At 48.6% G+C, this 22,265-nt stretch overlaps 1 protein-coding gene across 3 annotated transcripts in view; it reads left to right on the forward strand.

Annotated features, from left to right (window-relative positions):
* GPR132 (G protein-coupled receptor 132) overlaps window positions 1–19,059 on the forward strand; it is a 34,593-nt gene extending 15,534 nt beyond the window's left edge. For all 3 annotated transcript variants that reach the window (XM_075329962.1, XM_075329963.1, XM_075329964.1), the window contains one exon: window positions 17,729–19,059. In XM_075329962.1, the coding sequence (XP_075186077.1) occupies window positions 17,738–18,862 (1,125 nt within the window). In that variant the 5' untranslated portion in view covers window positions 17,729–17,737 and the 3' untranslated portion in view covers window positions 18,863–19,059. The remainder of the gene's footprint in view (window positions 1–17,728) is intronic.
* The last annotated feature ends 3,206 nt before the right edge of the window (window positions 19,060–22,265 follow it).

Consider the following 22,265-nt stretch of genomic DNA (forward strand, 5'->3'; position numbering starts at 1 on the left):
GCACCACGGGCAGCGATTTGCCCGTGACGCACAACCGACGGGAGCGGGTACACTCGCTAGCGATATCGCTGCGTGTAAAGCCCGCTTTAGAGTCATAAAGCAAAGGGTTTATGGTGCTATATCTTTCTTGTGAGCTTGTGGTGGACTGGGACTTCTATAGAAGTCTGTAGTGTACAACAAAGCGGAAAGAAAGCAACAGTTTTAGCATCCAAGCTGGGAAGATTAGCCATAACTGTGCATTCAAAGATTCCCAAAGCCAAGGGTGTTCTGTAAAGAGCCATAACACCAACACAACTATGAGATTTCTGATTCTGACACATCACTACATGGGGAAAGCTCTATACTTCTTCTGGGTATGATATACAGTGTGTCCACCCATATCCTGTCCACCGCCATTAACTTGAGAACGGCCGCAGCTATAGGCATAGAAGTGGTGTCTAGGTATAGTAAAGTAGCCATGCGCTACGTAATGAAACCACCTATAGCGCCACCTGGTGGAAAACAACAGAGTTAGCATTTTTATCTCAAACGGAACAAGATAGAGAAAGTGGATTACAAAATTGTAGGGTATCATCAATTCAATACGAATCAACACCTTGCATACAGAAATGCTATGATCTGAAACCCATGACCCCCCAAAACATTGAATTTTGGTCACGCATATGGCGCTCATTTAACTTTCAGCTGCAATGCACATCTGGACTCTGGACAGCATACTGTATCTTGCTGCACGTTGTGCAATATGGTAGGTGACACGTTTGTGTGTCGTCCCCGCGACAGCCGACGGGCTGCTCGGACCCGGATCCACAGTGGCTCGAGGGGTCTCCGGATCCGAGGCAGGGTCGCGCGGCTACCCGGAATATAAAAATAAAAAGGGGGAATGTTTTGGGTGGTGAATGGGATAATGTTCATGACGCCACCCACGGTGTGTGGTAACGTGAGGGACCACCGCTGCCGGTTGGGGGAGAGAGCCCGGGAACGATGGAGTGGCAGCTCGAGATGTTAACCCCTCCGTGGGCAGGGGAAGTGGTGTCCCGGGACTCGGTGATGGATGGAGTGGGGAACCCGTCGGAGGTGAAGGGATATCGGGTACTCACACAGTCCAAAGTCACTGACGCTGACACCAGGTAAACCAAACTCTTGAATGCTCCGTCTCCGTTAGTCGAGCACGCTGGGTTTGTGCCCCTTTGGTGTTGCTGGTTGGTCTGAAGCCTTGTCCCTTGGCACTGTGTGTACTTCGTATGGCTCCCTTTCGCTTAAAACTACTCAGGTCCCGCTCACCTACATGGCTAGCAGGGTGAGCTTGCTCTCAGGGTTCACGCTTGGGATTTTCTGGACGGTTGTGGGAAGTCCTATCCCCCTCGTTGCGCTAGTACCCCGATTCTGGAGCGGGTGGGGAACGGTTCCTGAAGACTCCGTTCCCGTCGGGTGAATTACTGGGCTGCGTGAAGCTACTTCCCAGCCTAGGGTCTGCCATGCCCTGGTCCCTGCCTGGTTGTAGCACAAGTTAGCCGGCCTGCTCTCTGTAGCAGCACCGTGCCCCATGTCACTACCCCCTGCGACCAGGGTTCCATGTTGTGAATGTCAGTTATGCTTTTGCTGCTTTGAGGCTCCCTCTTGTGGCCAGGAATGGTTTGGACAGAGACCAGGTGTGCTGGAGCAATGGGCGTTTCCATTGCTAACTCTCTGCCTATTTAAAACCTTGGTCTGCTGGCAGTCTGAGCCGGTTCTGATTTGTTCTTTAGTTTACCAGCCTTCTCATCTTGCTCCAGACCACATCTACCCCAGATAAGTGCTTGGTTCTTACTTATGTTGTTTTGTTCTTTTGTTCTTATCTAGGTTGTCATTTACCGTGGTTATTGTCAGTTTATTTGCATGCAGGAATCTTCCCTCTCTGTTGCTTAGCTGGGAAGCTTCCTGCAGCTATGTTTGGAGTTTTGCTCCTATAAGTCCATGTGTTTGTTGCTTCTTGAATTTGTAATTGTTCCTGTTTTCTGTTCATTGGTTTGACAAGAGCACCTGATATAGGACAGAGTTTAGATTGTGCGATCTGAGGACTTTTTGTACTATCAGGTATTTGGATTTTTGTAGGGTTTTTCTCTGGCCACTATCAGCCCCTTTCCTATCCTTTCCTATTTAGTCAATGGGGCCTCACCTTTGCTAATCCTATCATCCATCTGTGTATTGTGTTTTCCTATATCACCGTAGTCTTTGAATGTGCGGGGCTTGCTATAACTTTTGCAATCTATTTCTGAGGCAGAGAGTTATTCATCCTTCCTTCCTTTAGGATAGCTAGTTCTCCGGCTGGGTTCGCGGTGCATAGGATGTTAGTTCACCCCTCAGCTACTTCTAGTGTTGATGGTTAGTAAGGGGATGGCGGCCAGATTAGTTGCCAATGCTCTTGTCACCTTTTTTGCCAATGATCTATTGTGATCTTCCATGGTTCTGGATCATAACAGTTCCAGCTCCTTCTGGCCAGGCCAACGTCTGGCACCTGGGATGGGTACAGGAGCCCAGCTCCACAGCGTGACCTGTCCTGTCACCGCTGTCTCACTGCTCAACTACTACTCCACTGACATCTCTGCCCTCCCTCTTCCATCCCTCCATCTGGGTGGCCCTATTCCCCTCAGACTGCACAATGGGTGTTTGGTGGGTGTGGTGCAGAGTGTTCCTCAGGATTTAGGTATACCTGTTAGTAGCAACACCAAATTGACAGTACCTGTAACCAAGGAGGAGCGGGTACCACGCAGAAGGGCAGATTTCACGGCACCCTGATAGGCCAAGGCGTCACATTCCCCCTTGGATAAACGTAGCTCGTCCGCGAGCTACAGAACGCCAAGCATTTATTTTTTTGTAAGGAAGAAAAAGGGTTAACATGAAAATTTATTTGAACAGGTTCATCCCACACAGGGGTAGCATTTTCTTAAACCGTTACTAACTTTTGTACTTTAGAGTTAGTCTGCCACAGGGGATGCCACCAGTTTTAGTGGCAGCGGGGACCCAACCTTCCACGTTGCGGTCCCTCCCTGCGACAGTCCAGTCCCACCGTCCCGGATCCCAACAACCCCCCCACCCAAACAACTTGGTTCCCCTGGAAATATAGATGGGTCCTTGAGTAGGGTTAAGGTCCCAGGGTATGTCAGACGACTCTGGTAGGCACAACAGGTGCAGGTTTTTTTTACAAGACACAAATTTGAAATGGTCAGGCCAGTCCTGTGAACATGGTCCATTTTTAATTAACTATAAAAACATGGAAGTCTTTGTAAAACATATCAAGAGTCCCTCTACCAGTACAACTGCTGTCAATCTAGGAGAAAATCAGTGTTACTTTCCCATGCAATTAGCTTTTCATTAATTCTCTCATTTTCTAACATTTTCCATATGGAAAATAACAAACTGTGGAAAATAACAAACAGAAAACACAGATACCTAACAGTTCTACGGTATCACATTTTTGCTATGTCAGCATTCTTGTTAGTAATTAATATATGGTCGAGTACCGTAGCCATGCTTCTTTCCGACGGCGTGCTACCTCTGCGGACACGTACCCTTCTTCGTACATGACATGTTTGGTCACTTCCAGGGCATACCAGCCCCTTTCCCTGCAGTGCCGGGTGTAGCTGACCATTTCTTCAGGCTCTAGGTTGCGGCCAGGATGCTTCCAAGGAAGGTGTGGGGACATGTCCCGCCGGGACACAAATACCCTCGCTGTGAGGTCTGCTTCACGGATGAAATCCCATCCCTGCTCGGGGTCAAAGAGATCCACCAGACCGCGGCACCATGGCCCTTTGACACGTGAAGCAGCGCTCCTCACCTGCTCCTTCTCCGCCCTGTTACGAGCAGCCAGCTCCTGCCGTCGCTGTTTTCTGGTAGCAATTTCTTGTTGCAATTCCTGACTGTGTCCCTCCCAGTAGGGGGTGTCTGTGTACGGCCTCCGCTCCCTAGCTGGTTCTGGCTTGAACTGGACCCGTGCGGCCCCAACAGCCGTCGGGATGCCGCGCGGTAATGGAACCGGAGAATTGGAAGGTTCCACTCCCGCTGCTGGAGGTAGTGGGCCCGACTGTTCTGCAGCCATGATTGCAGGATCCGGGTGCTCCGTTTCTAAGGACGGGCCCGGTGATGCAGCCGAGTCTGATCTGGCCGGTGTCCAGACAACCGCTGTCATGACCGGGATGATGATGGAACTTGGGGCTGCTGCTGGAGCTTCATAAAAACAGGCTGCAGGTACCGCTGCCGGGATGGACGCAGCTCTGCGTCCGCCGAGGACGAGGTAGGTGACAGTGGAGTGGTTGCCGCAAGCGGGGGCGGACCGGATCCCTCAGCCGCCATGGCTGGATTATGGTAATCAATAGCGACTGGGTAACCGCTTACACTTTCTTCACGTGGGATTTCAATCTCACGGGCCCGCACCGCCACCGCCAGACTCTTCATCTATTCCCTCCACTGGTTTAGTATGAACAGGAACTGCGTCCGCATTCTCCTGCACAGCTGCTCGGTTTCTTCTTCAATCCAGGTCGCGGTCCTGGAACAGCACGTTCCGGTGACCAGCTCTGCTCCGCCATCTTGCCTCTGCGTTGTCCAGGAACAGTATGGCAGAGTCCTGGTGTCCCTGCTTCTTTTCTGCTTTCAATACATTAGGGCACGGTTTTCTCCCAGCATTTTTTCGCGCGCTGTGGCCCTCTGGGAACTTCCGGTTCCTGTTTCAGGATGAAGACAAAGGGCGGGGATTCGGCTTCACACCCTTTTCCAAGAAGATGGCGTTTTTGGCGCGAAAACAGCGGAAAAATGGCGGACGTCGCAGAAAATGGGACTTTGGGTTGCGATTTTCACTTCTCAAGGCGCACGTCACCCAGGTTAGTGGGTCCTGCTCGCATCCGGTTCGTGACGCCAAGTTTTCCTAAGGTGTGCCGCGACAGCCAACGTGCTGCTCAGGACCCGGATCCACAGTGGCTCGAGGGGACTCCGGATCCGAAGCGGGGTCGTGCGGCTACCCGGAATAAAAAGGGGGAATGTTTTGGGTGGTGAATGGGATAATGTTCGTGACTCCACGGTGTGGTAACGTGAGGGACCACCGCTGCCGGTTGGGGGAGAGAGCTCGGGAACGATTGAGTGGCAGCTCGAGATGTTAACCCCTCCGTGGGCAGAGGAAGTGGTGTCCCGGGACTCGGTGATGGTTGGAGTGGGGAACCCGTCGGGGGTGAAAGGATATCGGGTACTCACACAGTCCAAAGTCACTGACGCTGACACCAGGTAAACCAAACTCTTGAATGCTCCGTCTCCGTTGGTCGAGCACGCTGGGTCCGTGCCCCTTTGGTGTTGCTGGTTGGTCTGAAGCCTTGTCTCTTGGCACTGTGTGTACTTCGTATGGAGACATTTCGCTTAAAACTTCTCGGGTCCCACTCACCTGCGTGGCTAGCAGGGTGAGCTTGCTCTCAGGGTTCATGCTTGGGATTTTCTGGACGGTTGTGGGACGTCCTATCCCCTCACTGCGCTAGTACCCAGATTCTGGAGCGGGTGGAGAACGGTTCCTGAAGACTCCATTCCCATTGGGTGAATTACTGGGCTGCGTGAAGCTTCTTCCCAGCCTACGGTCCGCGTACCCCGTCATGCCCTGGCCCCTGCCCGGTTGTAACACAAGGCAGCTGGCCTGCTCTCTGTAGTAGCCCCGTGCCCCCTGTCACTACCCCCTGCGACCGGGGTTCCAGCTCTTTCTGGCCAGGCCAACGTCTAGCACCTGGGACAGGTACAGGAGCCCAGCTCCACAGCGTGACCTGTCCTGTCACCGCTGTCTCACTGCTCAACTACTACTCCACTGACATCTCTGCCCTCCCTCTAACATCCCTCCATCTGGGTGGCCCTATTCCCCTCAGGCTGCCCAATGGGTGTTTGGTGAGTGTGGTGCAGAGTGTTCCTCAGGATTTAGGTATACCTGTTGGTAGCAACACCAAATTGACATGACCCATAACCAAAGAGGAATGGGTACCATGCAGAAGGGCAGATTGCACGGCACCCTTGTGACGACCTGATAGGCCAGGGCGTCACATTTGCACAAGCATCTGTAATACGTCATCGTAGGTCCTGCAATGTTGGTGGAGGGGTCCCATACACCTGCGGTTTGATGTGACGTCACAGAAAGAAGTCCAATGGGGTCACGTCAGGCGAGCGTGTAGGCCACTCCACGCAGCCACCATACCCATTGACTTGTAGGAAGGTCTCCATAAGGTATCGCTTCACGTCCGCAGCCTTGTGAGTTTTACACGTTCTAATCATAGCATTTCTGTTTGCAAGGTGTCGATTCATATTGAATTGATGATGCCCTACAACTTTGTAATTCACTTTTTTTCTCTATCTCGTTACGTTTTCGAGATAAAAATGCCAACTCTGTTGTTTTCCACCAGGTGGCGCTAAAGGTGGTTTCATTGCGTAGCGCATGGCTACTTTACTATACCTAGATACCACTTCTATGCCTATAGCTGCCGCTGTTCTCAAGTTAATGGCGGTGGATAGGATATGGGTGGACACACTGTATATCTATCTGGTTACCTGTGGTTTTCGGCCCACTGTTTCTTAGTGTGCACTTCTTGCCTAGTAGACTGTCCACCTCTGATAGAGGTAACCTGGACAATGAGCAGTAAACTGCAAAATTAAAAATTCCTTTGTTCTTGAGAACAAAGCAGATTTTTAATAAGCAGTAAATTGTGCAAGATGTTACAAAATGACTATAGTTTCTGCATGCTTACAGATTACTGGGTTTATTAAGTTTGCGTTGACACTCTCCCTAGTCTACAAGAACCCACAGAAAGGAATTTCTCCCCTTCTTACACTCTAACAGTGCTCTGTCCATATTATACAGTATACTGTGAGATCGCGACCGGCCGCATTGTAAATAGTCTGTATGTACCACAAAAGTGGTGTAAACCTGCAGGTCCGTCCTGGTACATTCGGTGTCACTATTAATATTTTAGCAAAAATGTGACAGGTTTACAGGTAACTAGAGAGATGGATGGGTCTGGTTAACTACATACCCCTGCCATGGCTGTGTTTGACATGTGTCTGACAGGTCACATGAGCTTTAATGGAGTCGGTCTGTTTTTGACATGAGGAGAGTCTGTAGCCAGTATGAGAAGTGCTGGGCTGTGGGAAAGAGTCTTTGGGAGAAGTCCCTTGTAGACACTGGCAGGAGTAAAGGCCGCTTTACATGCTACATCGCTCGAGCGATCTCGTTGGGGTCACGGAATTTGTGACGCACATCCGGCCACTTTAGCGATGTCGTTGCGTGTGAAACCTATGAGCAATTTTGCATCGTCGCAAAAACGTGCAAAATCGCTAATCTGTGACATGCCCCCCTATTCCCAATTATCATTGCTGCTGCGTGTACGATGTAGTTCGTCGTTCCTGCGGCACACATCGCTATGTGTGACACCGCAGGAACGAGGAACCTCACTTTACCTGCGGCCGCCGGCAATGAGGAAGGAAGGAGGTGGGCGGGATGTTACGTCCTGCTCATCTCCGCCCCTCCACTTCTATTGGGCGCCCGCTTAGTGACGTCGCTGTGACGCTGAACGAACCGCCCCCTTAGAAAGGAGGCGGTTCGCCGGTCACAGCGACGTCGCTAAGCAGGTAAGTAGTGTGACGGGTGTTAGCGATGTTGTGCACCACGGGCAACGATTTGCCAGTGTCGCACAACTGATGGGGGTGGGTACCCACGCTAGCGATATCGGTAACTATATCGCAGTGTGTAAAGCGGCCTTTAGTGTCTAGAGGCTGCCATACCTCCGGTGAGGGTATACTGTAGACTTTGTGGACCAGCCCCTGAGAAAGGAAAAGAGGTTGCTGGACTCAGGACAAAAGTGAGGAAGCCTCTCTGGGACCCCCTGAGAGAGATTTGCTTCTGCTGACCGCGGTCAGTGAGATACTCCTGAGGAAAGTAGTATCCAAACCTCTACGGTTGTATCGCGAGTGCTACAGACTGTCATCCATGTGTGAGATGGACTACAAATGCAGTTTATGCGGTGTCCTTTAAAGGGAACCAAACATCAGGATTTTGGTATATAAGGTGCAGCCAGTGCAGTACTGCCACTATCGGGCACAGTGTGTACATACCATTAGTGGGCAGCTCGGGTGTTTAGGCTGTGAAATCCAAGTTTATAAAGTTTGAAAATTCATCAAGTTTTTGATTGACGTGTGCACCTCTGCTGCTAATGTCCGGGCGGGTTATGCACATGATTCCTGCCCCCCGCCGCCTGTTCCTCCCTCTCACTGGCTGTATGTACATTTCTAATCTTCAGTTACACGGCGTCAAAGTTAGCGCCTGCGCATAGCGCTCATCTCCGGCGCCGTGTTTCTGAAGCCCACAGTGTTATTGTGCATGAGAGGGCGGCGCATGCGCCCTCGATTCTTCATATCTGTTGTGACCGTGGGAGCGCGCGTGGTCACAACAGGACTGGAGAACAGGGTCATTCCATGTCATGTGGACCAGTGGTCCCCACTCGACCTTCTCCGATTTTGCTGAAAATTTTTAAGGATGTACATGTATGTTTGAAAAGAGGTTCTGTAAATTTTTAGGGCCAAATCTCAAATACATTGGGCACTGTTGACCTTTCACTGGAGGTTCCACCAAGCCTGCGGCTTCAGCTAAGAGGATTTTGCAAACTTTGGCACATAGCCATTAGAGTTCTATACTGGCTATGATGCTGAAATTTGGCATACTAGCTCAACTTTTGCTGCTAAACACGATAAAATTATTACCGGCTATGACAAAACAATATTTCGGCTGCAATTTTGTGTCAAAGTAGCTTGTAAAATGCCTCGCATAAAATCTATGCCTTACTTTGCCCATATATAACTCAAGACCAAAAACCAATAGTAACTGGTGCTTTGCCCTGTACCCCAAACATCTACATGCCTTTGCATTACTGCAATATCACGGTCAAAGCATATGTATTTGTGGAAATATTCACACCCACATATGATGACAAACTTAAAAAAAACAAATTTTACCTATTTTTAGGTCAAATTTCTCAAAAAGGGTACCCCTAAAATATATTAATTCTGATATCATTAGAAAGAGCACATTTTTCTCTACAAGGATCATTGTTGGGTTTTTTTTTGGAGTCTCTCAGTTTAAGAAAAGAAAAATGCCACTGAACATGGTGCTATTTATGCGCGTAATGCATTGATTTTGTGTTTGATTTTCAGATTCTTATCACGTTACAGAGTTGTATTGTTGCTAGCAATGTCTATTATAATCAAAAACCTATAAACCTTTTTATTTATGAAAAGTTATTGACGAATAATAACTAATAATAACTAATCAGTGATTGCTCACGACATGACACAGTTGCAGGCCACACTTTCTTAACAGTAATTGTGGAGTATCTCAAGACTCTCATATATGGAATTCGTCATATCCACTACTTCAGCGATGGATCTGCAACCCAGTACAAAAATTTCAAAAATTTTCTCAACTTGTGCCACCACAATGCTGATTTCAATATCAGCGCTGAATGGAATTTTTTTGGTACCAGTCATGGAAAGTCGCCCTGTAATGGGATTGGAGGGACAGCAAAGAGGTTGGCAGCTTGTGCCAGTCTTCAACGCCCAACTGAAAACCAAATACTGACCCAGGTGGATTTATTCAACTTTTGCAACGAGCAACTGCATGGAATCAAGTTTTATTTTGTTCCAAAAGAAACAATTGACAAAATACTGGTAGTTCAAGAGGAAAGGTTCAAAGATGGACATACAATTGCTGGAACAAGAGAAAATCACCAGTTTGTGCCAATTGATGACAAAAAGATTTGCATTTCAAGGGTGTGAAATGAGCCATCATCTTTCATTGCCCATGTAGATGGATCTGTCAGATCAGAAATGCCTTTTGTGCCAATTGCAAACCTCCAGCCAGGGCAATACATTTCCTGCATTTACGATAGGAACTGGTGGATTGGAAATATGTCTGAAATTTCAGTCGACGACCATGATGCATTAATAAATTTTATGCATCCTCATGGAGCAGCTAGCTTCTTTCACTGGCCTGTGAGAAATGATACATGCTGGATTCCCGAGCAGTCAATCATTGCAATAATTCCAGCAACAGCAATGAACCGACAATACAGCTTCTCTGAACCGATTATGTTGCAAATTCAGCAACAATTCCAGATCACTTAGACTGAACATTATGGCTTGGGAACCAACAAAAGATACCCAATATTAGGCTTGGGATCCTAGGCAAAGACACCGACCCTCAGGCTTCGGAACCTGCAATGAAGAGACCGCCCGCGGCTGGCCTTGCACGGCTATCGGCCATGGCTCCTAGGCGAAGGGGGATGCCAATTCTCGAAAGACAGCATTATTACAATTCTTAATAAGATTATAAGACCAATTCTTAGTGAATTGGTTGTGGTATAACCACCATGGACCAACGCAAGGGTGTGAATAGCGCAGTTACCATTCATTGCGTATTAATAAATAACACCAAGTTCAGTGGCATTTTTCTTTTCTTAAACTGAGAGACTCCAATAAAAAAAACAAAACAATGATCCTTGTAGAGAAAAATGTGCTCTTTCTAATGATATCAGAATTAATATATTTTAGGGGTACCTTTTTGAGAAATTTGACCTAAAAATAGGTAAAATTCGGGTTAAGTTTGTCATCATATGTGGGTGTGAATATTTCCACAAATACATATGCTTTGACCATGATATTGCAGCAATGCAAAGTCATGTAGATGTTTGGTGTACAGGGCAAAGCACCAGTTACTATTGGTTTTTGGTCTTGAGTTATATATGGGCAAAGTTAGGCATAAATTTTATACAAGGAGTTTTACAAGTTACTTTGACACAAAATTGCGGCCGAAATATTGTTTTGTCATAGCCGGTAATAATTTTATCGTGTTTAGCAGCAAAAGTTGAGCTAGTATGCCAAATTTCAGCATCATAGCCAGTATAGAACTCTAATGGCTATGTGCCAAAGTTTGCAAATTCCTCTTAGCACATCACATCCACATCACAATAGATATATATATACATTAGTAAGGAGCGAGCTTGTTCTCCACAGCTCATTACTTAATCGAGCCTTGGGCATCGGAGTTTGAACATGCTTAAGTTTCCCATTGACTTCCAATATACTCGGCACTCGAGTCGTATCAGTGCAACCTGATAATCGATCGAGTAATGAGCAGTGTGAGCTTGCTCGCCCATTATACATAACATATATAAAATGTATAATCACACGGGTGTCCTCAAAATGAAAGTACAATAGGTTGCACAAGACAAGTGTATAGATACGAAGGATACACAGCTTAATTATTCACCACATTTTTGTGGTTACATTATATCAGTGATCACTTGTTTCTCACACCTAAAGTTAAGTGAGAAAAGGATGACGGTAGGTTCACTTTTTACGAGAATTATATTTTTAAATATTTGACTTAAACTGTTAAAATCAGATTACTCATCCCTACTTATTACACCTCATTCAGCACGTTCACAGAACCTTAAATTTAGGTATCTAGCACATTGCAGAAGCATGCACATGGAGTGTCGGCATGCAGGATGCATAGACTAGAGCTATAGGCACTTCATATTGTGAACTGGTATTAGGGCGCACGCAGACTTTGTGGCAACCTATCCTACATTAACCACAATGCACGGACTCGGCAAGGCGCTCATATGAGACTGTCGCACTCTGGAAACCTGCGACCAGTCTGTGCATTGCAGTTCGAGATCAGACCAAAATTCATCGATGTCTACATGAGTCCTATTAGGCTACTTTCACACATCATTTTTTTGCAATCAGGCACAATCCGGTTTGTGCCTGATGCAACGGATCCGTCTCAGATTGTGTAAAAACTGATGCAACGGATCCGGTAAAAAAACAAACGGATCCGTTTTTTTTTGTAAGCTGAGGGAGAGACCCCATCATCACCGCACATGCAGGCACTCTCACACGCATCATCACCGCACACGCAGGCACTCCCGCACGCATCATCACCGCACATGCAGGCACTCCCGCACGCATCATCACCGCACATGCAGGCACTCCCGCACGCATCATCACCGCACACGCAGGCACTCCCACACGCATCATCACCGCACACGCAGGCACTCCCGCACGCATCATCACCGCACACGCAGACACTACCGCACGCATCATCACCGCACACGCTCCGGCACTACCTCAGTGACGTCCCCGCTGACAGCGTGACTCCCTTCATTTGCTGCGTGGAGCTGATCGAGAGCGGCGGTGTTCTACGGCCGCTCCTGTCAGCTTCATGTAACAGAGCTGAAAGCGCCGCGGGACCTCTGTGGATTACGTCGGACCTGGAGGGGTATTTGGGGATTTTAATAAAATGGTGACAGAGGTTGTTGTTTTGTCTTTTATTCCAAATAAAGGATTTTTTTGGGTGTATGTGTTTATTTACTTTCACTTACAGGTTAATCATTGGGGGTGTCTCATAGATGCCTGCCATGATTAACCCCTTATTACCCCGTTTGCCACCGCACCAGGGCAATTCGGGATGAGCCAGGTAGAGTCCCGGGACCGTCACATCTAATGGATACGGCAATTCCGGGCGGCTGCTGGCTGATATTGTTAGGCTGGGGGGCTCCCCATAACGTAGGGCTCCCCATCCTGAGAATACCAGTCTTCAGCCGTGTGGCTTTATCTTGGCTGGTATCAAAATTGGGGGGGGACTGCACGCCATTTTTTTAAATTATTTATTTATTTTACTGTAAGATATAGACCTGCCCACCGGCGGCTGTGATTGGTTGCAGTGAGACAGCTGTCACTCAGCGTGGGGGCGTGTCTAACTGCAACCAATCATAGGCGCCGGTGGGCGGGGAAAGCAGTGAATACCAGATTGAATAATGGGTGGCCGGCATTTTCAAATCAGGAGAAGCCGCCAGAGCTTTGTGACAGCTGTGTAGCGCCGCGCCCGTGATCGGTGAGTAGGAAAGAGAGAGTGAATGAGTCAGTGAGTGAGTGAGTGAGCGAGTCAGTGAGTGAGAGAGTTTGAGAGTGAGTGATTGATTGATTTTCTGACAAGCAATGAATTTATATCACTTCTGGGCATGCTCAGAAGTAAAAAACGGAACCGGTACATGCTTCCGGCGTTTGATGCATGCTACCGGATTCGGCGTGCATAGACTTTCATTATGCACCATGTCACACAGCGCTGCACCCGGCGCTATGCAGTTTTTTGCCGCTGGCAAAAAACGTTCCTCTCTGCGTCCTGTGCAGCCGCCGGAGTGACGATTTTTGCCACATCTGGCAAAAACAGGATCAAACGCAAGTACATGCGGCACAATCCGGCACTAATAAAAGTCTATGAGGAAAAACCGCACCCGGCGGAAAAAAACCCAAACCACAGATGCGTTTTTCCCGCAAAGCACCGGATTGTGCTGCACAGCAAAAACCTATGTGAAAGCAGCCTACTGAGATGCTTTCCTACTATAATACAATTTTTTTTCCCAAAAATTATACTAAAAGACCCTTGCTCCTAAAAATAACCCAAGAAACAAAAAAAATAACAAACCGTATAGCCCCATAGACTTACCATCTTATACCTATGTAATACACCCATGTGCATGACTTCTTTAAAATGATTGTCTAGTTCAGGGATGGGGAACCTCCGGCCCGCGGGCCGTATGCGGCCCGCGAGGTCCTTTTTTTGCGGCCCCCGGGGCAGATTCCCGGTGGCCGTGGTGATCGGGCAGCTGCTCATTTTGGCTATTGCCGGCCAGCAGGCAGCACTGGGGGTGGGACTTTCTCCCTCCCTCTGGCTCCCACATGCTCCCCTGTGAAATTGCAGCTAGAAGCAGAGTGATGGGGGAGGGGCCTGCACAGCACTAAAAAGGAGGCGTTCTGCCTCTCACCCTCCCGTTCTGTGCACTCTCCTCTGCGGTGCTGCTAGACCTGAACAGCCGAGCACAGAGGTAGAGTGAAAACTAGAATGAAGGCAGCCCTTGAGCTGAGCTGCTGCATCCATCTTGCATCAGGCAGGAACTTGTGCTGCACCTGATCTTACAGGGGCAACTAAGCAGCTGGTACTTATATCTGAGCAGTATATATCAAATGTATTTGTGACTTCAACGTCCAGTGTGTGTGTGCTGTGTATACGGCGTGTGTGTGTGCTGCTTATACAGCCTGTGTGTGTGCAGCTTATACAGCATGTGTGTGTGCTGCTTATACAGCGTGTGTGCTGTGTATACGGCGTGTGTGTGTGTGTGCTGTGTTTGTTGTGTTTCGCTCTTAATAAAGTTTCATATTTTAAGGTTTATTGGTATATCTAATTCCTGGTCTGCACATGTTTACATGCAGTGCTTTTTTCTTTTTCCTTATGTGCTGTGTATACGGCATGTGCTGTGCATGGTTTGTGTGTGTGTGCTGTATATGGCGTGTGAGTGCTGTGTACAGTATCTCCTGTGCATGTGTACTGTATATGGCAAGTGTGTGTTGTGGGCGGTGTACAATATGACCAGTGTGTCGGGGCTGTGTGATATATATGATTTACCAATCTTATTATCATGAAGAGTTGCCTGTGCTCCAGACAAAGACAAACCTGGAAAAGCAGTTGTGAGAAGCAAACATCCCAGCCGCACCAAAGAGAAGCAGCTCCGGCTGCCACAGTAGGGGTCTAGGGGTGAGTTAATTAAAGGGGTTGTCCGACATAACAAAAATTTTTGAGTTTAAGCTAATCTGTGCTGTATTGTCATATAAATCACCCCTACATTGTTATTTTTTGTTTTCTAACTTTTGTTCCTCTTGAATTCACCCTTTATTCTCTGCAGCTCTCTGTTTACATTCAGCACAAGCAAACTGACCACTTCCTGTGCCACACCTCCCAGTCAGAGCTGACACCGCCCGGCCTCACTGTCCAGCCCCACCCCAGTGTCCAGCCTCGCCCCCTGCACACACATTCCCTGTCAGTATATTCTGCCCCAGCACTGACCTGTTATCAGTACAGCATTGCAAATAACAGCCCCACATCGGGCTCTGCACCGCATACACACATCGGGCTCTGCACCGCATACACACATCGGGCTCTGCACCGCATACACACATCGGGCTCTGCACCGCATACACACATCGGGCTCTGCACCGCATACACACATCGGGCTCTGCACCGCATACACACATCGGGCTCTGCACCGCATACACACATCAGGGTCAGCACGCACACACGGCGCTCTGTACCGACCCCCCCTACCCCCATAGGGAACACATGGAGTACATACTCACCCGTCCTCGGTCCCCGCCGCTCCTGCACGTTTGCACGCTGTCTGTGCTCTGGCCATATCAGCACAGTAGTGACGTCACCGCTGTGCTGAAGAGAGCACAGACAGCGGGGCAGTGATGAGAAGCGCAACGCTCCTTCTCATCAGCGCTTTCAAATATACCGGCATCTGTGATGCCGGTATATTTGAATGTGCGATCCTGAGCAGGGGCCCGGTGCTGGCGCTGACACCACGGCAGCCGCCGCCAGGCCCCTCCCCCAGGTCACGGACCCCACAGCAGTGCAGGGGGAGGTTGTGGGCAGAGTACGGGGTGCGGGGGAATGTGTGGGAGGGTGCAGAGAAGGGGGGCGGGGCTCATCGCACTGTAGCCGCCCAGCAGGGAGGCGACATGCTGTTTCCAGATTTGCATGTCAACATGGCCTTGCCCATGTTGACATGAAATGACCGGAAGCAGCAAAATCGCGGCAGGAGCGGTCACATGACCACTCTGAGCCGGGGCTGACAGCAGGGCAGGTAAGTGCTCTCTATCTACTTACCTGCCCCAATGTAGCCCAATAGGGTAATAATGAAAAAATCTCAAAATAAGCCGGATAACCCCTTTAATTGTTTGACCAGATATAGCCGGGTCATTTTCAAGTTGATAACTTTTTGTGGCCCCCGAAGGTTGGTAGAATTTTCCAAATGGCCCCCGGCAGTAAAAAGGTTCCCCACCCCTGGTCTAGTTTGACATTAATGGCCCAAAGACTCAATACGGAAAAAACTGAATCAGCATTACTTACTCAGTAGTATGTGAAATAACACCTCTCTTCTGCTTCCTGACCATCATTGTCAACAGGCTCCTGTGGTGTTGTCATATGACATATGACACTGCAGCCAATCACTGACTACAGTTGTATTATGCCATGTGCCTTGTCATGACTGCTGAGCCAAGTGATTGACTGCAGCGGTCATGTGACGTAGTAATGATTTTACCACTGCAGCTCTACCACCAAACACCAGCAGTGCGCTGGAGCCGCAGTAGGTAAAGGCTCAATATAGCTTTAGGTCTCTTCACTTTGAAACCAGATGACCCTTTAAAGACATTGTCCATACTAACCAACATTTACAATGTAAAATTCAGGACATTAAAGGCCTGCCACCACATCAGCGTAGAATCCATCAAAACGCCAACTATTGGGCATTATTTTGCTCAATTCCATCCATTACTTTTCTCTGGACTGTCCTGAAATATTTGGGACTGTTGGCAATTATGACTATCATGCTACAGATGTTTACTATAGGAGCTCCTCAGAGTCCGTCACCACTTAAAATTTCATACTAGATCATTGCTATCTACAGTGTCTATACGCCTTGACAAATTGTTTGTGTTACCGCTATTTAGCTCCATTTCTTTATTTGGAGCTGAGCTGTAATACCACTATAGCCTCAGACCCCTGATGAAGCCAGGCATGGCGAAACATGTTGAGGAAGCTAGTAGTTGAACAATTTTAATCAACAGATTAAGGGTAGGAATAACCTAAATAGGAGGATTGATAGGGAACGATACAAGTGCTAGAGGCGGAAAGACGAGTGCTAGAGGCGGAAAGACGGGTGCTAGAGGCGGAAAGACGGGTGCTAGAGGCGGAAAGACGGGTGCTAGAGGCGGAAAGACGAATGCAAAGTGCAGAAAGGCGAGTGCAAGAGACAGAAAGGCAAGTGCTAGAGGCGGAAAGTGCAGAAAGGCGAGTGCAAGAGACTGCAAGAAACAGGCAAGTGCAAGAGGCAGAAAGATGAGCACTAGAGGCGGAAAGACGAGTGCAAAGTGCAGAAAGGTGAGTGCAAGAGGCTGCAACAGACAGAAAGGCAAGTGCCAGAGGCGGAAAGACTAGTGCAAGAGGCGGAAAGACGAGTGCAAAGTGCAGAAAGGCGAGTGCAATAGACTGAAAGAGGCGGAAAGACGAGTGCAAGAGACAGACAAGTGCAAGAGGCAAAATGTATTTGGTCAATTTTCCAGTTAAGTCAGAGTTCCCACAAAGTTATCTTATTGTTACACTTAGATGCTGAGACATCAACCTCAGCCCTTTAATTTATACACACCTTTAGGGGTCAGGAATGGACGTGCTGACTGGTGGCCGGTGTATTATCACTTTAGTGTAGGTGCAAGCGATTTCAATTTATGATCAGTAGCCATCAAATAGTTTAATCAAGTCCCTGATATATCAATATGACTAAAGCCAATATTTCACCCCAATATCTATCTTTTTAAATTTGGTCATTTAATCTAAGTTTGATTTTATTGGTCTTTAGTTAGGCCTTTGGCAAAATGTGTTTATGAGCTGTAGTACCAGACACAAGTCCTAGATAAGGGTGGCGCTGTTTTGAAGAAAGCAGTTATATTTCTATTCCCGCACAATTAATGAACACCTCCGCTTTCACCGTGCCAATCTTTGAACTTGTGCTTATTTTGTCCTTGTATATCTAACTTGTTTTTTTTCTTCTGTATTTATTTCCAGTAACCAAAAATGAAGCTACAACTTCCAGGAGGCAATGTTTCTTTGAATCTAAATACTTCAATAGGAAAAGTCAATAACTCCTTGAACGAGTCACAGTCGTATCCCTGCAACCCGCCTTATGATGATAGTGCTCTGTTTGTCATTATACTCTACAGTGTCGTCCTAATCATTGGCATTCCGGCTAACGTCTTAACCCTATGGCTGACTTTTTTACAAATATGGCGGAAGAATGTGCTGGCGGTGTACCTGTTCAGTTTGTCTCTAAGTGAACTTATGTACCTTGGAACAATTCCCCTTTGGATACTGTATGTGAAAAATGACCATAACTGGCACTGGGGACAAACGGCATGCAAAATTACTGGATATATTTTTTTCAATAATATATATATTAGTATTTTGCTTCTTTGTTGTATTTCTGTGGATCGTTACTTGGCGGTGGAATACGCCTTGGAGTCCAGAGGGGTCCGGAGGCAAAAAATTGCCATTATAGTCACTGTGGTTCTTTTTAGCTTGGTGGCCCTTATTCATTCCCCAGTCTTCATCATTAATGATGGTGAACAATCGGACAACCAAACGACTTGTTTCGAAACGTTGCCTATACCGTCGTATATAGCTCATTTTTATGTTGCAAGGTTCATCATAGGATTTTTGCTTCCTCTATTGACTCTGATTTATACCAACTTTGTCATAAAAAAGAGGATAGAGATAAGTGTCAGCTTCACAGATCAGCAGAAGACCAAAGTCAAGTATCTAGCCATCACCATAATAATCATATTCATGATCTGCTTCGCGCCGTACCACTTTGTTTTGCTCATCCGGGGTATTGCTTACTACGTAAATGAGAGTTCGGACCTTTGTGAATTCGAAATGGAGATTTATACTGCCTATTCTATATTTCTTTGCTTGGTCACCGTAAACAGTGTGGCGGACCCTTTCATCTACGTATTGGTCAGCGAAAATGTCCGGAAAGATATCTGTCGGGGGATGAGAGTCTGGAGAAGACAATTCTCCATCAATACCAGGAGTGACAGTACCAATCCCCACATTCATAATTCTAGAGATCAACATTTGGAGAAAGAGTATTCAACACACAGCGGACTTGGGATAACGGATATACTGCAGGCGAGGAATTAATCCAAACAACGCAGTGTCCACATGCTACTCGGAATACTTGTGTTTCTTATTTATGTAACTTATTTTTATGACATATGTAAATATCCATTACTGCTCACTTTCCTTACACAATCTACCAATGAACAAATTTCAACCTAAGCATTACTGAGGTCTCATTGGCGACTGTCACTGTCGTGTTGTCAAACGGAGCATGAATACAGGCAAATATAAGAAACCTTGTCTTATATCTTATCAGAGAAATTGTCTTCTTTCTCCGCTTATAAACCTTTCACTCTGAAAAAATGCTAAAAAAAAGTCTTGGTTAAAATAAGACTGGTTGCCGACTCACTGAGGGGTCAGATTACAGTTTCCTATTAAAGTTCATGAAGAGTAGAGACGAATGAGAGAATAGGCAAAATATTGCTTTAGTTTCTAGTTTTTGTTTTTTAATCTATCCCCAGTACTTGATTCCCAGCTACACTGCTCAGTAGTGATATATAATGTCCTCCATGCGGCTGCTGATGCTTCTGAACACATACTGTATAGAGGCCGGAGAGCAGGAATCCCTCATGTCCGTGTATTATTATTATTATTTATTTATAGAGCACCATTAGTTCCACGGTGCTGTACAGTGGCGTAACTAGAGTTGGATGGGCCCCGGTGCAAAGTTTAGACCTGGGCCCCCCCTCCACATACACAGACACTTGGGGTAAGGCATACCTCCCAACTTTTAAAGAAGGAAAAGAAGGACAAAGTTTGCGGCGCGCGTAGCGCGCCGCGGCAAATTTTTGGGCCACGCCCCCTAACCACACCCATTTCACAGTCACGCCCATATCCACTCCCCATCCACACCCATTCAGCATGGACACGCAGGCAGCCGGCGGGCCTCCAGCATGGACACGCAGGCAGCCGGCGGGCCTCCAGCATGGACACGCAGGCAGCCGGCGGGCCTCCAGCATGGACACGCAGGCAGCCGGCGGGCCTCCAGCATGGACACGCAGGCAGCCGGCGGGCCTCCAGCATGGACACGCAGGCAGCCGGCGGGCCTCCAGCATGGACACGCAGGCAGCCGGCGGGCCTCCAGCATGGACACGCAGGCAGCCGGCGGGCCTCCAGCATGGACACGCAGGCAGCCGGCGGGCCTCCAGCATGGACACGCAGGCAGCCGGCGGGCCTCCAGCATGGACACGCAGGCAGCCGGCGGGCCTCCAGCATGGACACGCAGGCAGCCGGCGGGCCTCCAGCATGGACACGCAGGCAGCCGGCGGGCCTCCAGCATGGACACGCAGGCAGCCGGCGGGCCTCCAGCATGGACACGCAGGCAGCCGGCGGGCCTCCAGCATGGACACGCAGGCAGCCGGCGGGCCTCCAGCATGGACACGCAGGCAGCCGGCGGGCCTCCAGCATGGACACGCAGGCAGCCGGCGGGCCTCCAGCATGGACACGCAGGCAGCCGGCGGGCCTCCAGCATGGAAACGCAGGGAGCCACAGTGAGGCGGCCGGTCGCCCACACAGTGAGGTGGCCGGTCGCCTTCACAGACAGGTGGCAGGGGGGCGCCCGCACAGACAGGCGGCAGGGGGGCGCCCGCACAGACAGGCGGCCGGGGGGCGCCCGCACAGACAGGCGGCCGGGGGGCGCCCGCACAGACAGGCGGCCGGGGGGAGCCCGCACAGACAGGCGGCCGGCCGACCGCACAGACAGGCGGCCGGCCGACCGCACAGAGAGGCTCCGGCCGGGGGTGAGGGGGGGGGAGGGAGGGAAATCAGCGCTGGGGAGATTTTACTGTACCAGCAGCAGCACAGGCAGCGCTCCTCTCTGTTATGCCACGTCTACTGGGATGGTAGGAGGGAAAAGCAGGGAGGCGGAGAGAGAGTGGGTGGGCGGAGCCCGGGAGCCGGCCGTCCCGATCGTGGCAACGGGACAAACAACGTAAAGCGTGAAAGTCCCGCTGTATCCGGGACGGTTGGGAGGTATGGGGTAAGGGATAATGACACTGACACTCGGGGTACAGGATAAAGACGCTGACACTTGGCTCTCACCCACAGCACCCTGAAATCCCTCTATCAGCACCCAGCTTTCCTATGTTCTGATATTTATCTTGTCCTCAGCACCCAGCTTTCCCATATCAGAGCATGAGAAAGCTGGGTGCTGAGAGATGTATATCAGAACATGGGAAAGCTGGGTGCTGAGAGATGTATATCAGAACATGGGAAAGCTGGGTGCTGAGAGATGTATAGCAGAGCATGGGAAAGTTGGCTGCTGAGGGAAAGAGCCTTTTTCCCTCAGCACAAAACATTTCCATCCCATACTTGTATCTTTGTCCCCCCTGTATAAAGTTCTCAAAATACTGTAACAGCCCCCACATAGCCTTCCAAATAATTGTATAAAGGGTCTCACATAACCCTTCATATATTAGAATGCAGATACATAGCCCTCCATATATTATAATGCACCCCCATAATCCTCCATGTATAAAGTAGCCCTTCAATTATAATGCATTTCCCATAGTTCTCCATGTATTAAAATTCACCCCATAGTTCTCCATATATTATACTGCACCACATAGTCCTCCATGTTTTATAATGCACTTCCATAGTCCATGTAGAAGGTAGCCTCCATAGTCCTCCATATATTATAATGCAGCCCCCATAGTCCTATATGTATTATAACACAACCCCATAAAACTTCAGATGGTATTATGCAGCCCCATACTCCTCCATGTATAATTCACCCCTATATTCCATGTATAAGGTGTCCCTTCATTTTGTATTATACAGCCCCCCCCCGACCTCCATTTTAATGCAGCCCTATAGACCTCCAGTATAATGCAGCCTCATAGACCTCTATGTATATTACACCTCTATATTCAATGTATAAGGTGTCCTTCATGTTTATTATGCAGCCTCACCAGGCCTCCATATATAATAATGCAGCCAACCTCTCCAGGCCTCCATGTATAATATAGCAGCCAGCCTCCCAGGCCTCCATGTATAATATAGCAGCCAGCCTCCCCAGGCCTCCATGTATAATAATGCAGCCAGCCTCCCCAGGCCTCCATGTATAATAATGCAGCCAGCCTCCCCAGGCCTCCATGTATAATAATGCAGCCAGCCTCCCCAGGCCTCCATGTATAATAATGCAGCCAGCCTCCCCAGACCTCCATGTATAATAATGCAGCCAGCCTCCCCAGGCCTCATGTATAATAATGCAGCCAGCCTCCCCAGGCCTCCATGTATAATAATGCAGCCAGCCTCCCCAGGCCTCCATGTATAATAATGCAGCCAGCCTCCCCAGGCCTCCATGTATAATAATGCAGCCAGCCTCCCCAGACCTCCATGTATAATAATGCAGCCAGCCTCCCCAGACCTCCATGTATAATAATGCAGCCAGCCTCCCCAGGCCTCCATGTATAATAATGCAGCC

This window comes from Anomaloglossus baeobatrachus, chromosome 12, assembly GCF_048569485.1.
Source record: "Anomaloglossus baeobatrachus isolate aAnoBae1 chromosome 12, aAnoBae1.hap1, whole genome shotgun sequence".
NCBI lineage: Eukaryota > Metazoa > Chordata > Amphibia > Anura > Aromobatidae > Anomaloglossus > Anomaloglossus baeobatrachus.